Below are 18,588 nucleotides of genomic sequence, written 5' to 3' on the forward strand. Positions count from 1 at the left end.
TGACAGTAAACTCAGGCAATCAAGCCGCCAATCAATTATGCATGAATTATATTTTTCTTAGACTGTGTAAAATGTCTTATGTTAATTCTCCTAAGTATACAATACCCATTACCTTCGAGGGACAAATCCATATGCATACCGTCAAAATGAGTGTTTTCCCAAAGATTTATCAGCCTCATGCTGCCAACTGAAATGAAAACACTGAGGCTGAGTTGTGATTCCTCTGTATCAACTGCAACTGCAGGGGCCACAGGCAAAGCTCGGAGGCGCTCAGTGTTGATAACCTACATGGCTTTAAATCTACTGATAGAAAACATCCACAGAAACTAAGAAAATATCGAGGTGTGCCAGTAAACCCTTGACGATGACTCAAGATGATGAGACGGGAACAGAGAGGCAGAGGATGAAGACGGAGAGAGGTCGGGGTGGGCGGGTGGGGGTTTGCGTTGACCTGACCTGTCTCGGCTATAGGCCTGTTGAGCCAGTGTATAGTGGAGTCCCTCAGGTCCCCATTGGGGGCCAGATCTCTGATAATGACCTCTGTCTGGCCATGATAGTAGGAGACAGGTATTGGCAGAACCTGCTGACCAGTGTCAGTGAGATGCCAATAATTGGTCAGCGTGTTATTAACAAGTAACCCAGACCAGCCCCTGTTTCACTCAATGTGCAGGTGAGTGTGATAACCTTAAAATAAAGACAGAAAAGAAGATAACTAATTAAAAAATCTAAACAATTCATTTTTTTTAAATGTACCCAGACCCTGTGCACACTCATACACGTATACACACAGTGTGAATAATTGATTAAATCTGCATTAATAACTATCAGCAAGAAGCCATTTTGATATTTACACACTCACACATGCACAAACAAGGCCTCTTACTCTCTCCTTGTTACCTTCACTGAGAGTTCCTGATGATCCCCACCAATGGTCCCCTCTTAGATTACATGCAACACAATCCACCCTTAAACACTAATTTGTTTTCTTTGGCTCTTTTTTCTGTTTCGGTGTGTAACTGAGCCCTTGAATATATACAAATTTAATAGAGCTAATAGAATCATTATCAAATTCAGATCAATATAAATTTAGCCCCGGTACCCATAAAGGCAGCAATATTGAAATACAACACTGTCTGTGCGCTTTCATTCTTCCGCCTACAACTGACGCTCAGCTGCCATCAGACATGAATTACCAGACAGCACATTACAGCTAATAAGACTCTCACAAAACACCCTTTATTAATGCATGAAAGAGTCTTTGATCCTGGAGAAACTTTCATAGCGAAAGCAGAAATTGCCGTACCTCAGACAACAGAATAAGATGCTTCCCATTACCTTGAAAGAGTCAACAATGTGGCTGAGGTCAAATAAACTGGAGTTCGTACAGCATGTCTCTGAAGGGAGGGACGATACAAATCTACAATAGCTTTTTGTCATTCTTACCCAATCAACACTGAATCAAGTCAGGATTCGATACAAAAACTGCCTCGTATAAGGCAAGAATAAGATGTTAAGTAGAGGTTAATAAATGTAATTGATGGGGATAATATAGAACAATAGAAGACATTTCTTTTGCAGCACAGCAAATATTATACTAACACCATGTCAAAACCCCTTTAAATTCCAGTCTCAGGTGTGAAATGACTTAATGATCATGCTTATAATGTTTAGGTGCATACACAATCATTTAAGATTTTTCATTTTGAGAATTATTATGAATTAAGATGTTGAGGCTGAATGTTTCACGTGGAATACCAAAGAAAGAAAATACACAAAAAGATCTATTTGCCAACATCTGTACATTTGCCAGCATCAAACCCCACAGTCAGTAATACTTACATCATCCTGTCAGCCGCGCTAACGAACTTTCTGTATATTGTTTCACACTGCGTTAAGTTTGATAAACTCAAGGAAAGTTGCCTTTCCTGATTCAACAGGAATCAATATTCTGAAAGGCTTTCCATCCTTTCAGCACACCTCTCAGTAACACTATTAGACCCCCCCCCCCCCCTCACAAATGATCCATTGGAGGAAATTTTAAGTTGAACTTCTATTCCAATAATCTAGATTTTGACAGAGCCTGTCACATTATAAAGTCTGAATATAGTTACAAGAATTGTGAATGATACCCATGATTGAATGTTATTGAAGGGGTCAGCAAGTAGCTCATTCTCCACAGAAAGCCCCAGGGCCTGAAGGTGGTCAGTGGGGAGCAGCTTCACAACATCTCACTGCTGTGAGATACATGGTGAGAGGAAGGAAAGGCACAGGAGAGGACCCACATTTGACAGATAGAGTTGCCACTGCAAATTTAAGACCTGGCTATTTAAGACCAGTGTAATATATTCCTAGTTCAGCCGGGATCCATTGCTCATACTCCATCATGGCATGTATGAGTCCTCCGAAAAACATGCATGAAGTACACAAACAGTCTCGAGTCAGGAAGAATCTGTTGTACCCTGAAACCTGCAGCTGAACTAATGAAGAGTGTGAAGAGTGTGATTTTTAACAATAAGTCTTATTCTATGAATCTTTAAGTTTACTGCAAGAAAAGAAGAGAGAGAAAATGTAAAAACAAATGAAACCATTTACTTTTTAAACTACAAAATCATCATCTTATTATAGTTTTAGACGTATAGTGTCTTATTCTATTTATTATAAATGGGGTTTTTTTAAAACCTGACTGATTCAAACTCCAAAATAAAACTTTTTCTAAATAAATGTCATACATTTTGCTCACTTCAGCAAAATGAATCCTTACCAGGCCTTCTACAGACTAATGAAATTACCAATATCCCACAAAATAAAATCTGCTGTATTTTCCGATAAAACCGACCATATTAAATTAAAAAGAGATTATTCACAGAAAACAGATTTCTCTCCATCTTCACTCCAAAGCTTTCACTGAGCATGTGAGGTATGTTTTTTGACCCCTACTTCGGGAGAATGCTAATCAACCTAAAGGGTCAGAGGTCAAGTCTGGACAGAGACAGCATCCCAAACCGGCCACAACAAATGCAGAAGAACATCTGCTCTCTGTGCGTCACACAAAGCTGTCCCCTCGGAGCCCCTCAAGAGCCTGGGAACGGCTCAAAGTCAAGGGCAGCCTCCACAGCCCAAATGCTGACTGGACACAGCAACAGTCTCTCACAGTCCAAGGGAAACCGCCAAATTGCTCAATTAAAAGCGTATTTCACTCAGAAGCTAAAGAAAATCCAAATCCATTGTCCTGTCCCATTGCTGAATTTCATTATAATAACCACAACGTTATAATTAATTGATTAAAAAACAACCAAACTGACAATTCAGAAATTTAGGATGTGGGCCCGAAATGAAAGAGAAAAGAAAAAGAGATGATAAACTCTATAGAGCTGCAGGCTTTCCTGGTTCGGAGAGGTTGAAGAAGTCTGAGGCCAAGCTGCTCAGGGTCAGGGCGCGGTATTCTTTTTGAAGAAGACCTTTGAATATGTATGTACTACATTACACACGTGCCGCCCTGATGACAGAGAGTTCACCCCTATACACTTTCGCTCACTTTCTTTGGCAGCCTAACAATATGCTTGAAAGGAACCGTCAAATGATGTCAATAGTTGGATCAATACCCTGGGATGCCTCAGTTTTGCCTGCAGCAAATGAAGAGCATTATACAGATCCTCCTGGGCAGAGCTCTTACCACATTTCCAGGAGCTACGGTATGTACTGCGGAGGGACAGCTGATGTATGTCTCTTCTCCCAGACATCGCCACATGCGTGCCACATTTCCCCCTGTCTGTCTAATGTGCTGCTGATCTACACCTGCTGGGCCCGAGGTTGCATAGGTATACGCTGTACGCTGACAGCATCAATCACTCAGCAGGCCTCATTATTGCCATTTAAAATACATTTAAAACGATTCACTGGAGCCACTGTCCAACCGGGCATGGATGCGATGATACTGATGCGATACTGTGAAGAACGTTTCACAGCGGTTGGTTTGGTTAGAAACAGCTGAGAAGCTTTGCGCTCTATTTTTTTGTTTCTGTATAAGAGAGCAAAAGTGGTTCAATCAGAGCATCTTCATCAAACATGAGTAAATTAATTGCAGTTTGTTTTCCTCCACCAGAAACACTGAATTCACTTGAACGAAGCCAGCCCATCTTAGCAGCATCCCAATGTCAGCGAGCCCATTGTGGAGTAATCTATGAGACAGGACTGAGCTTCGGAGAAGTGATACATGCTCCTGAGCTCTCAGGTGAGCTTAGTAATAGACACAGTCACTCTAATTCCCCTTCAATTCTCACCTAAAATTGAAAGCTGCCAAATGCAGCCTTAATTACATACTACCCAATCAGAGCTTAAGTGTAACCTTCTGTCCCCCACAACCCACCACCCCCCAACCCCACCACCCACCCTCACTGAGATCCTCTCCTTTCCACTCTCTCTCCCTCTCTGAGAGAAGAACGAGTGCAGCGAGTCCCTCCTGAGGTCTACACATATTTCACCGGGGGAGTAAACAGGTCTCGAGGATAAGAGATAGATATATTATGTATATATGAAGCAAGTGCGAGATTTAAGGAGCAACCTGCTTTGTCAGCACACAGTGTGCTGAAAATGCAAGCAGATCAAGGTACAAGCAGGGTTATGGATCTCCCCTTGTATGTAACTGGGCAAGGTCTATTGACCCAAATTAAATTATTTTACCCTCCACCCATCCCCTTTCTGTCCCCTTTACAGGGACGTGCATCTCTTTCTGTAGGATGTGGTTCTTGTTTGTAGCACTAAAAGACATCACATACATTCAAATACTACTTGAAAATTCTAATTTATGTTCCCTGATTATATATGTTATGTATGTCTGCATTGGATTTTTGCAAAACTATATCTGAAGAAACATTAGTTGTCTCTCTATTTGTCCTTCCGTCTTGCACCAATGCTTGTCTCCACTCAAATTAAAAGGCATCTCCTCTGGTCGTACGGAAAAAACAGGGAAGTCTGAAGGCAACCACAGTAGACGCGCAGCTATTTTCCCTCTCTTATCACATGATCAGGGTGTCGGCACCACATCCTCAGCGCAGGGAGGGGCCAAACAGCGCACAGCATACCACCATTTTGTGTGGGTACCTGGCTCCTTTTGTGTAAGTACCTGGCTCATTTGTTTACCTGCATCAGTGCTAATATTTCAGAACAGGTCGAGCGTTATATGAGACATGTGTCATGCGGTGAGTTTTTGTAACGGTAAATGCGTGATGGGCACGTTGCTAAAGGAGCATAAGCGGATGCTGCAGACAAACATCACGGGGTATCAGTGTGCCCCGACTGCAGCCCATTCTCGATATCATGTCGTGTATTTTCTTCCTCTCTCCCGTCTCCTGACTGTGCTCCCGACAGACCCCTCTCCTCCCTGCCATCCGATGTGTGAGGCGCATATGGTGCAGTGAAATTGCTGTCTGCGAGAGCATGCCTGTGCCTGTCCAGACTTCATCAGAGGGATTAAAGAATGGGATGGGGGGGGGGGGGGAATCAAAATAAAATGATGATAGCGGGGCTGTGGCTTCTCGCTTTTTCTACACTCAACCCCCCTGCTCTGTTTTAAGTAGAGTGGAACATCAGATGACAGAGAAGGCTCTCTTGCTGGGGCGCAATGGTTTGCAGGGAAAGGTTGCCCGATCGGTGCGCTGCACTGGGTTTATTTGGCTCTGACAAGGGCTTACTACAAAGAAAAACCAAATAACAGACAGTACTGTTCCTCCCTGTACCCAGCCACTGAAGTTCACTTAAAAGCTGCATCCAATTAAAAGAAAAGTGACTCAGGTGCAGCAGCAGCTTTCGTTTATGATTACTTAGCCATTCCTCTCTGATGTGTTCTCTTTTTTAAATAACATCAACAAACAAAAGACAAAATGTGTCTCAGCAGGCAAAATGAAGAGGTGGGAATGTGCGTGCTGAGGTGGGGTGTAGTATTCTCAGAGATGTGGATTTTGGGGGCAAAGGAGAGAGGAGAGTGGAAAGATTGCAGGATATTAAGGAGTAATGGATGTCACACCAGGCCCCTATAACAAATTCCCATATGCTTTCATCATGTCTCAATATGGGACTGATCAAGGGAACAGTCATTACTTGGTTTCCTAGTACTGTTATTACCAAGAAACAGTAAATAGTTATTGCTATGGTTATCACCCTAAAAGAAAGCTATTCCAGAGCAAGCCAGCACAACCACATTGTTTTTCTCTTTCTATAATTAGTCATCAAATTATAGTGCATAACATACGTGGAAACTGTAAAAAATGATATTCTAATGACGCACAATAATATTCTGAGTCCATTAAAGGTTTGAACAATTCTCGCAAAGCAGGAAAAAAGGTAAAATGTTGTTTAAACCAAGAAACTAATAAATATTTCAAGGAGAAAAAAATATGGGCAAATATGCTACATTTAAAGAAATCTTGAAAGGATATAGCTTGTGAAAATTCAACATAGTGATAAGGTCTATCTCAAACTGTGAATGCAGATGTGGTTTTATAGTGATCCTACTAAATTCAAGTAAGTAGGGATATATTCTGAGGTTTATTCTGGGATTTGCCAAACCCTAGATCTGGCCCTGTATTTGAGACAACAAAAAGGCAATCTTGACATCTTGCCCAACCAGCAGATAATCTTTGCTGTTCAGAGACTGGCTTTCTTTTGTTCCAGGTTTTTATAAACCCAAGACACTTGAAATTTAAACCCAGTTCAAAAAATATTATTTGCCACAGGGCAAGGTAAATCTCTTGGCGGGGCCTTTCAAAGGGTTGCCCTGGGTTTGTTTACAATTGATCTTATTTAAAAGTGGATTTTTTGTTTTACTTTTCAAAGACATACTTTCTGCCATGATCTTGCAGGTCAAAGGAACGATGAATGTTATTTTTTCCAATTGGAGCAAAAAAATAAATAAAATAAAGAGTGAAATAATCAGAAGACAATAATACAGAAAGCCCTGTTGGGCCATTGGTTCTTCCCCGGTCTCCAACTTGCACATGTAAAATAGAAAACACATGCACGATAACATCTCCAACTACAGAAAAAAAAAGTTATCGAAATGCACCCCTGGTGAGAGAGCAAACAAATAAGATTTGCACTGCCTGAAAAAAATCTTTCTTGTGATTTGCTGAAATATGAGTTGCATCACGAAATATAGTAGGAAACAAAATTCAATCATACCACCAGATTTTACGTGTGTGTGTGTGTGTGTGTGTGTGTGTGTGTGTGTGTGTGTGTGTGTGTGTGTGTGTGTGTGTGTGTGCGCACGCATGTCCGTGCATCTCTGTATTCCACAGTGAAAAGAAGATGGCCTACGAGCTGCATAAAACAGCTGTTTCTCTCATTGTTTAGAGAAGCAGTATACACTTTTCATTCACCCTTCTTCCTCAGAGGGAACAACTGACCTGACAACTCACCAATCCCCATAAAGCACAGGAGGTGGAGAGGGGGGGGTGGGGTGGCTAGAGAGAGAAAGATGGAGGGAGAAAGGAGAGTATGAGCACCCCTCTGCCTGCCCTATTGAACCAAACTCCTTCATCTTTGACAATGATTGTATTCTAACAAAATTAGTGGTGTGAGCTAAGCCAATACATCATCATTAATCTCCATTCTGTACATGAACATGTTTCAGTTTACTAAAACTTTAACAGGGGCTCCCGTGTGCACGGAAGGCCATGAAAGAGGTGGAGAGGGATGGGGACTGTAGTTAGCCAGGGACTATCCTCCAGGGCTGGGAGGGTTCTTCTCCAGCTCACACAGGCCACGCTGGAGGAGGAGGTCACAGGCTACTTACAGCTACTTTAAAGCTTGCTGCTCCTGGGGAACAAGACAGACAAGCAGAGGGCACCGCAGCAGGGACGCCCCGCTAAAGACCCCTTCATCTGGACTACACCTGGGGGAGCCCACGGGCCACCCAGCTCGACACACACACACACACACACACACACACACACACACACACACACACACACACACACACACACACACACACACACCCACACACACACACACACACACACACACACACACACACACACACACTCGAGTATTAAATTGTAAATTAATATAAGCACTAATAGCAAAATAGATGGTTGTGTTGTACAAACAAAATGTACACAAATATATTTGATAATGTTTTATGTGGTGATGTTATTGATACTCATCTTTACTAGACATATTGGGTATAAAACATGCATCTTTTATCTTCTACTGATTTAAACATTGATTCTCAGAATGTAGATTGGAATTCTATTACGATTCTACAACTATGAATACGTTTAGCAACATTTGTACTGTATTCCCTATGTGTGTGTGTGTGTGTGTGTGTGTGTGTGTGTGTGTGTGTGTGTGTGTGTGTGTGTGTGTGTGTGTGTGTGTGTGTTTAAAGACATACTCTACAGGGAAAGTTATTTTTAATGAATCAAATACGTAAAGACAACAAAAAGTGCCAGGGTTTTTACTATGAAATCTTTACAATTAGAATATTTCTCCGAAGCTTTGGCAGGACTGCAGCACTACAGTGAGGGCCCAGGCCTCTGCTAACATTTTAAATTACATCTCTGTCTTTTGTGTCTTGCTTGAGCTTATGAGAGGGTCCCTGGGGCACCTCCATTCTCCCAGAAACTCCCTCCAAGGCTCTTCAGGTTAACATGCCCAGTTTGACTATTAGATCAATATAGTTGTAAATTACTTCATCACACCAAAGAGGCAACTTTCTAGACAGAATTGGTCCCACAGTTGCGACTTGACAGGCTTGTGCTGTGGGGAAGTCCAGCCAATCTAGTCACATTACAAACTGGTGTCTCTCCAAAAATGGACCACAGAGAAAGGAGAAATAAATGATCCAACTGGCTGTAAAATTTCAACACATTTGCACAGTTTTTTTTCCTCAAGCAAAAATATATTTAGAAGATTTGAAAAACTTCCGAGTGATCAAGTGACCAAGTGACCAAGTGACCAAGTGATCCTGATCCGATTTTAGATGCAAAAGGGAAGTGATGTGCTCTGCTACAGTAGTTGTGGGCAGAGGTGAAAAACCCTCGTTGATGTCACATGGCCTTTCTGCACCTCTTTTGTTCTTATGGGATAAAGGTTGATGTCAGTTCACTCCCAAGCCTCCCTAAAATGCCCCCAAAGCCTGCCTGGCTCCTGAGTGGGAGTATGTAATCGGCCCTGGCAGAGTGCTGGTTAATGGGGGGCACAGGGCCATGGGTTGGAGATGTATTCATGTGCGTGGCGTGGCGCCTGGACCCAGGGTGACACTTCTTCATTCCCACTGCCTCAGGCCAGGATTAGGATTGCGGCCAGCCTCACAAAGCCAGCCGTAATGCAAAATCATTTTCATATTAACCTCGTCTCTCCTCTCTGGGCCTGACAGTGGACAGGCCTGCTCTCTTTGGTGCACAAATTATCCTCAATTACTGGGGAAAGGCCAGGCGAGGGGACGTCACCTAACCTTCACCATCTGTTAGGTTCAAAGATTTAGCAGTCGGCCAGCCCGCCTGTCTCCTGCCTCCCCTGACCTTTCCGCCCCGGCCAGCTCCTTCTCTATACGCCGTTCACCCCCCCAAAACTCCCCATATAGCCCCGCCCTCTCTGGACACAGCTGGGAAGTGCATGTGCACACATCACATTAAGGGGGAAAAGGTTATGTCACGCTTCTTCAACAAAGATATGAATATTCAAAACTATGCACAGACCAAGGCAAACCTGTGTCAAGACATAGGTTAAGCCAGTCTCCTAGAGATAAGTCAATACATTTGAATTGAGTGCCTCTTTTATTGTTTGTTAAATTAAAATAGTGTTAAAAAGAGAGAAAACTATTCTCTCTTACATTTTTCTTGTTTGTTGTTGTATTTAAATACTCACATGTAATAAAAGATATTTACAGATGTTTTGACAATAACAATTGTATTTGACTAAATAAATATTCAGATTTTAAATCTAAAATAGTGTACACTTTGAAACTATATTACCATTGTGAACTTTTCCACAATAATGGCTTATTTCTGCTTCATTCTGGTAAAATCTCATAAAGTTTTAAAATAAAGCTTGTTTACATGATCTTTTATGATCAATGATTTTTGCTTATATAATGCACTACAAGACGTCTATTTGTAAGAGTATTTTTGCTTTTTATTAGAGTACCTCGCTAAAATGTCATTTACCGTTTTGGGCTTTTATTTTGTTTTCTCTTACATATACTGCAAAAGTTGGCTTTAATTAAACATTTATCTATATTTAAGATTGTGCTTGTGAAATATTGAAGAGCTCTTATTTCTCCTATAGTGAATGCGCCTCTTAATAATGCAGGCAGTGTTTTCTGTTTGTTTTAGCAGTTCCACTGTGTCCATTTGGATTTTCCAGTCTGTCTGGCCACTCAGGAGGCCCCCTTTCTCAGGTCATCTGGCAGGACCTGGTGGCTCTGAAATAACTTTTAATAAGTCTGCTAAATAATAGATGGCGTGTTAGCTAAAATCAAGCAGGGAGGAGCGGGGTTGAGGACAGCATGCTGCAGAGACAGACAACAACCAGGACACAGGCACTTCCCTCGCCATCATCATCAGCAGCCATGTTCAGCCTCCTGCCTCACCTCCTATCCAGACCCAGACTCTCTGGGGTCAGGGGTCGTGGACTTGACCTTCCGGCCCCCAGGAGAATGTTCACTTGGTCTGGGGTATAATTTGGGATTTATTCGGCAGGAGGCCCTGTCTCAGGCAGCATTATGCCTCATTATCCTCGGGTCCTCTCTGTTCACAGGGCTCACCCCAGAGCAGACGCATCATTGCTCCATTTTACTTACACCTTCGCAATCCTACAATCAATACCTCCAACTGACAACATTATTCATTTAAATACATCTTAACTGCCCTGAACAGAAAATGGTTAGAAGTCAAAAAGTATTCAGGATTTTCAGGCCACATGCAGATTTGTTTTCCTCCTGCTAGATGTCCATCAATATTATATTATAATATTGTACACAAATAAAACAAATATATATGAATTTAGGGCAATGTAAAATTATCTGTAACCACCAAAACATGCAAAAGTAAAATCATTAACTTAATCTGTGAAAAATGTTGTGGTTTAGGATCTGCCTAATTTATAATTTCAATAATTTCAATGGCTGATTTAATTGGCATTACTTGTGAATTAATTTATTTTCCTCATTTTTAACTGTTCAATTTCACCTTAAAGTTAAGTCCAAACATCTACCTAAATCATAGATGAAAATTTTATTTAATTAAGTAATTAACAAAAAAATAATTCATTTCTATAAATTGCGAAGGTTAGAAAGGCTTTGTTTTTTCATCATAAATTGTTGTTTAATAGAAGCTGAAAATTAGCTGGAAAATGTCACTAAAAAATATGCTTACATTAGCCAAAAAATATATGCTAGGCCTAGATGATTTAAGATTTTCAAATTATTGTCACTTACTGTATAAAGTGGAGTGATATCTTTCAGATTCAGGCTAAAAAAAGAGTGATCATTTCTTTTATGTGTGCTTCACTCTAAGTGGGTCCCTGTGGAGGACAATTTTGGAGAGATCTTTCCCGATAAGAAACAAGCCCTGCATGCATTAATATTACATTAGACCCAGCATCACAGAGCCGTCTGCTCAGTCAGGTATAGAGAGGTTTTCATTGACATCTCCTTATCATGTTAATATTACAGTCATCAAAGAGGACTACATCACAGAGAGGGAGGGGGGAAGGTACAACAAAACGACCAAAATTACAGAATATTCTTATGAGTAGTCTTAAAGTAGGAACAAGACGATACAATGGTTATTTAGGTCACATATTCACTGTAATGCACAAGAAAGAGACAAATGCCGCAGGAAGGGCGTCGTTTGCGTGTGTGTGTGTGTGTGTGTGTGTGTGTGTGTGTGTGTGTGTGTGTGTGTGTCTCGGTCGAAAATATGACATGCATGGCCAGTCACACACACGCACGCACACACACATTCACGCACACAAAAAGAGAGAATCCTCAATGCCGGCAGCAGGAGCGGTGCAAATCTCCAGCGAGAGGGAGACAGGTGCAAGGCTCTGCTCTCTATACTGTAGCTTAAATGCATTTAAAGTCCTTTCTTAACACACAGTCCCCCCTCTTTATTTCAATGACATTAGTGTGCGCGCTTTGGGTGTGCGCGTGCGTGTTCGTGGGCGTTATATTATATTTTAATGTCAGACAAAAGACAAAGATGAAAAAAATCATAGGATCTCATTTTAATTATTGTCCTTTTTTCGTGATTTGGGGCTGGGTTTCTTTTCCAAGCTGTCGGGCATGGTGCCATCCTCCTCCAGAATTAACCAAATAACGCTCCTCTAAACACGTGTCAGGTTAACAAAAGGCGGAGCGCTTTTTTTTTTCTTTTTTTGAGGCAGACTGGGAGGCCGGGAGGCGGACGTGTGCTTGTTTCTGTGCCAAACTTTGTCACTCTCATTTGAATGTGAATGGTATTTACCACTGAGAGCTGCTTATAAGGACCCCGCGTCTACAATACACAACCTCCTTTTCTGAAGGATTTTTCAATTAGCGCCACCACCCCCTCCCTTTCTGAACTAATCGGGGCTAATTAGGCTTTATCGCGGGGTAATAGCTTGTATTAATTGCCTCGCGGGCCAACTGTTTAGGAATTTGGCGAGTGATCCAATTGAATCTGACAAGTTTATTCCGTCTATTTAATATTCATTATATTCTAATAGGACACTTGTTAGCAGGATTACAACAATTAGGCCCAACCTTGCGAGCAACACGGTAGGCCTCCATTTTATTTTGTCAGCCAACTCCAGAGAAATCTAAAAACGTTGCATTACTATATATATATATATATATATATATATATATATATATATATATATATATATATATATATATATATATATATATATATATATATATAAACAAATGATGTATCTTAATTAATTATACTAATGCATTTTGCATAAATAAACTGAAATACAGAATTTTATTTTAGGAAAAACTATATACATAAACTAAATATTATATGATTTTGTTTTTGATACAAGTACTTCATCATCATGCAGTACAGTTCAGTGTAATGTAATGTATATACCTACTGTTTATGCTGTGCAGGGCTTTGCCAAACTGTCCTGTCACCCTCAAAAAATATATATTATTATTTTTTGTCAAAGTCTTAACAGCAACAGCAAATCTGGATAATAAAAGGGAAAGCAATCTGGTTTCATTCGACTATTACGGATGATTTTTTTGGGCAAACAAATCCTATTGAGACCTGCCACTATCAGACGTTTTATCCACCTGAGTTTGTTTTCAAGTTTCCCTTTTAAACATCATTTATTTATCCCCCACCTTAGTCTCAACTACCTCTCATTCCTAATAAAAAAAAAGAAATAATAATATTTATTCAGACCTCATTATTAGGAGTTACCTTCAGTCATTCAAAGACCAAAGGGATTTCAAACATGACATCATAGTTACTGCAAGAACTGACATATCGCACAGAGGATAGGGCCTGTAGTCTTACATAGACACAATTGATGTGCAACAAAAATAGAAACCTGGAACATCAATGCAGGATGTAAATGTATATACTCACGAGAATGTTTGATCATTAATCAATTAACATTTGTGAAACAAAATAGTCCGTGTCTGAAAAAACGGACGATAAGAGCACCAGAAAAAGAGCAAAAGAAATAATTAATTGCCCGCATGTTTCTATTTATATTGGTTACAGTAAGCCATTACCCCCCTTCCTCTCTGTGCCATCTTATCCATGAAGGGCAAATATGGGCCTAAATGTGGAGCAGGTCTGGACAGCAGGAAGAGTCAGGATGAGGGTTAGGGTGGATGTAGTGGGGGATTAACCCGCCCTAAAGTAACCCCCCTTTTGATTCGTACACTACACACCACTTATACCTTATTCTAGGCTGAATATTTTATAGGCCCCAACAGCTGAAACCATTTGCAGAGGCTGACTGTTATGTAAAATATCAGTAATATAGAGTTATATTTTTTGTTTTGCGAAAATATAATAAATGAATGCCTTCCTGGGAAAACTTTCTAACCGATTTCAATTTTGATTTGTTAATGAATATCACCAACTGGAGTTTTTTTTTTTTTTACCAATCACATTACAGCAGCATGTGTCACGCAGACAACGAGAGTAAAACAGCAACAACCGCGATAGATTTGTGTCAAAATATCTTTTGAATGTACAAATAGAAATAATATTCTTAAAATGAAATATTCTCGCGCCAGAGAACCAGTGGGTAGGCTACTTGTCCTCACCATACGAGCCGGGTGAGCGTCACTCACTCTGCGCTGGGTGTCACAGCAGTGACATGGAGGCATATGGCTCTCAGCTGCCCCCCGCATGAATCCCCAACAAGCCCCGGTGAAGTTCAAGGTCTCTGCAGCCAGTGACCATTAACACACCCGGGAGGACACAGACCGCAGCACCTGCTGTCTGGATGAGTCCGAAATAGTCCAGTTAAAATAATATGATTAATAAAATCCCTTTATTATTATTAGGACTACGATGTCATTATTATTATTATTATTGTTGTTGTTGTTGTTGTTGTTGTTGTTGTTATTGTTATATAAATGATTAGTGATGCTGAGTTTGGCTTGTGTGTGAGGTTTATTGAAGATGCCATGCAGACTTTCGATGATTTCTAGTTAAAACTGATCTGTTAATATTCACCCATACCGGGAATAAACACCTGTCAGAAAAAAGAAAAAGAAAAAGAAAAGCGTCACTGCGAATTGTTGGTTTAACTTTAAGTTAAAGCCTAGAATTTAATTTGCTTTTCAAATCGCATTGTTTACACGAGATAGTGTTGTCACGCATTTCATAAATATATATGAATGCTCAAGCAGTATATGCTTCAGTTGAAATTTGCCGGATTTTTTTACTTGCCATTTAAATTGGAGGAACATAAGAATCAGTGACCTTTATTTTTTTAAAGCAGAAAAGTTGAGTGAGTGCTGAGGGCCCTAATTACACAAATGTTCTCCTCACTTCAAGCTGTCAAAAGCTTTAGCCACACACTACTTTTTGTCTTAATTACACAATTTGTCCTTAAAATAATTTGAAAAAGTACAAGACTGGTTGCAATTTAGTAGCTGGCCTTACTTATCAGCCTATAAACGCTACATAATTGTATAGCTAAATAAAGTGTAATGTATGTAATGTAATGTATATGCTGTATTTAGTAAAGAAGCATGTAATAATGTAAAGGGGCACCATTACTGCATTATTTGAAAACCTTGTGGTAAAATATATAGTATATGCCTGTTTATATCTATATATTTAATAATTATTAGCCAATTAATTCTGTAATTGCATGTAAAACTTATGAGTTGTTGTGAGATGGCCTGTTCACTTTCATTGTGTGCAAGGATGCTACTACTTTCAGGACCTCTTTGATGAATCACATGATTTTGTTTCAAATGCAACTGGAAGCTCAGTTTATTTTTTCATGTGATGATTTGTACATGAGTTGTTAATGACTTGTCCAAAATCATGTCATTTCAGAAAAGAATCCAAATGCAGTTTTTAACATCAATGAACCAATTTATGAAATATGTATATATGAACAAAGATATCTGAATTCCGTTTCTTTCTAATACAATAATGATACTCATCACTTGAAACTTTGAAACTAAAATCAAGGATAATATCTAAGGTTATAACTATTTAATTTGAACTAATTAATAAAAAATGTCTCCGGTATAATGGAGGGATGAAACAATGTTATCTGTTCATAGATGTTGAAGATAGATTGTCATATCATTAAGAAATATGTGTGAGATTCAAAATCAAATAAAATGCTATCCCATTTACTGAAAGGACACTCTTTGAAGACAAAAATTGGAGACAAGAACTTGAATAACAAAAAAATAAGGGATGAAGGTGGAGATGATACAAAGATGAAGAAGAAGAGTAGACGCTCATGAAGCAACAGAATCAAATGAAGAGATGCAGTCAGTGGATGATAGGTGGTCCCAGGTGTCTGTAATGACATCAGAATGGGAGCGATCCTGCATCTGCATAGTGGAAGAGATCCTGTTTCCTCAGAAAGTCTCTTCACGAGACACAGGTCAGGGCCAATAGCCTCTGTCTGACACATAATTGGTCATATTGATTATAGGTTATCATATGCTGCAGGCCATTTGTAAGATAATGCTGCAGGGGTTAATTTGTCAGCCATTAACCTTTTGGACTGGTGTGTATGTACGTGTAAATTAAGTTTAAAACAACTTCTAAATGGGTCACCTAGCCTCATCTAATAAGTGGAACGCTAACGTATTTAAGTTATATTACTGTACAATGCAACACCATGCATGATGACAGTTTAAACACACTTGACAGGTGGGTACTTGAGCAGACAAAGGTTGAGAATTCTGAAAGCCGTCATGTGCTCTGTAAATTAACCCCCTCTCAAAGCTTACAGAGCTGCACCTATACCATGAATTATTTTGCTGACCCTTTGGAAAAATACCTCTTCATCTAAAAATGAAAGTGACATATACAGGAAACACCTTTTCCTCTTCCCCTCAAATCTGTGAATAAGCTGCTTGCGTAGTACATACCTACAGGACTCTGAAAGTTGATCCAGTCTGTCAATCCAAACTAATGTGGAAACTAAGCAAAGAAGCAAGTCACTTTGTAGTAACTAAATCAATATATTTATATTCTTTCACTACTTGAATATGATGAATGCCTGTTAAATGATTGTACAAACAGAATAAAGAAAACTATCATGTCTGTCTTTATTTTTTTTAACTAATGCACCATGTTGTTAATATTTGTACTGTATTATTAATATTGTAAACGTCAAGACATAAATTAGAAATGAAGGAGATATTAATCGTTGTACATTTTGGTAAATGTGAGTTTATTAACCATCACTACCTTTAAGAAAATATAAATGAAAATATCTTCCTATTTCTATCTTATTTTTAGGAATTTGTTTGCTCGTTTCTTTTAAAAGGAACACTTCAGGGTAAAAAGTAACAATGTTGCAAAGCAGTCAAACTGTTTTAACTGCTTCAGAATCATCACAGTTTGCCACATATTTTGGTTTTTATCTCAGCGAGGAATAGCACATCAAATACACAAAATCACAGAAAAGAGAAAAGCTGTAACCTTTGAGAAAGTCGATCAGAGGCGATCAGAGGTGTAGGAGCACCTAGTACAGCCCAGAGCAGTAAAGACAACCCACTTCAACTTGAAAAACATGACATTTGCCACCTCAGAGCTTAAAACGTGTCTCTCTAACTCTACACCTGTAAACCCACACAATGTAGATCAAGAGGGAAACCAAGCTATTCTCACTCCTGCAAACACTATTAAAAGTAATAGTAATGGGTGTTCTGACAGTACTGCCTTTTGTACACAAAGTGTTTGTGTGTGTGAGTGTAAGAGAGAGAGAGAGAGAGAGAGCGAGCGAGAGAGAGAGAGAGAGAGAGAGAGAGAGAGAGAGAGAGAGAGAGAGAGAGAGAGAGAGCGAGAGAGAGAGAGAGAGAGAGGAAGTGTGAAAAAATGAAAGCATGAGTGAGTGCTGGTCAGCAAGTCAGTCAGTCAGCAAAGCTCAGTTGACAAAGTGAAACAGAGCAGTGCAGCTCCACAGAAGAGGAAGGCACAGGTACCTGTTTGGAGCAGTCCGGTGACGGGATCAGCCCTCCAGCTTGGCATGCATTAATTATCCTCGAGAAAGATGGGCGCTCTATAGGCTCGCTCCTGACCCGGCACTCCTACTGTCCCACAGTCAAAGAAAAGGATGGATGGAGAGGAGCAAGAGAGAAAGAGGAAGAGAAATGGGAGACGAGGAGAGAAGAGAGGGGGAGAGAGAGAGTTAGATCCACTGCTGCCCTGACACCATGACTGGTCCACGTGAGATTGATCACACACTCACACTCACACACTGAGGCCTCTGCAGTGACAGGGGGGAACTGCCAAGGAGTAGCATGCTTTGTCTAGCCTGGGGACACACATACACAGACACACAAACGGCCACAACGCACACGCACGCACTTGCATGTTAGAGACGCGCACTCCCCAGACACGTGCACATACGGCCAAACACACACATACACACGTGGCCTATGACTCACATAGTGAGTTATGAGTTTTAGCTATAATTAAAGCTTAGTTTTATTTTGTAAATCAATCATTTGGCTAAAACTGGATTCAACATCCCTTAAACTACTGTTTCTCATTCTGTCATCCAGACCATGAAAGGATTTGCTTTTTGAGAAGCCTTCATTAGCATTCAGTGGGTGCCCCCTGCACATCTGTTCAGTAGTCTAATGTTAGTTTTCGGGGCAGCTGTAAATGGACAGCAGAATAAAAAAGGTCAAAAGTCTGGCACTGTGAAGCGAGAGGACTACACACAATAGACAATAAAAGAGATGCATATGAGCGGCGGCAGTGTGCCTGGCCTCTGCACCTTCAGGGACGACAAGGTTCACACTAATCTCATGAATGCCTTAAAAACACACACTCACAAATGCATGACATCTACTTGCAAATAAAACAATTGTCAGCATCTACCATAGGAATAATTTTATTTTTTTAAATGTATATTAAAATGTGCTTT

The 18,588-nt window shown here is 40.2% G+C and overlaps 1 protein-coding gene across 1 annotated transcript in view; it reads left to right on the forward strand.

Annotated features, from left to right (window-relative positions):
* The first annotated feature begins 364 nt into the window (after positions 1-364).
* Positions 365-18,588, forward strand: part of LOC115003892 (hepatocyte nuclear factor 4-gamma) — a 125,876-nt gene continuing 107,652 nt past the window's right edge. Inside the window, 1 exon segment of the mRNA XM_075074110.1 lies at positions 365-596. Within this exon segment, the coding sequence (XP_074930211.1) occupies positions 365-596 (232 nt within the window).

This window comes from Cottoperca gobio, chromosome 3 (assembly GCF_900634415.1).
Source record: "Cottoperca gobio chromosome 3, fCotGob3.1, whole genome shotgun sequence".
NCBI classification, from domain to species: domain Eukaryota; kingdom Metazoa; phylum Chordata; class Actinopteri; order Perciformes; family Bovichtidae; genus Cottoperca; species Cottoperca gobio.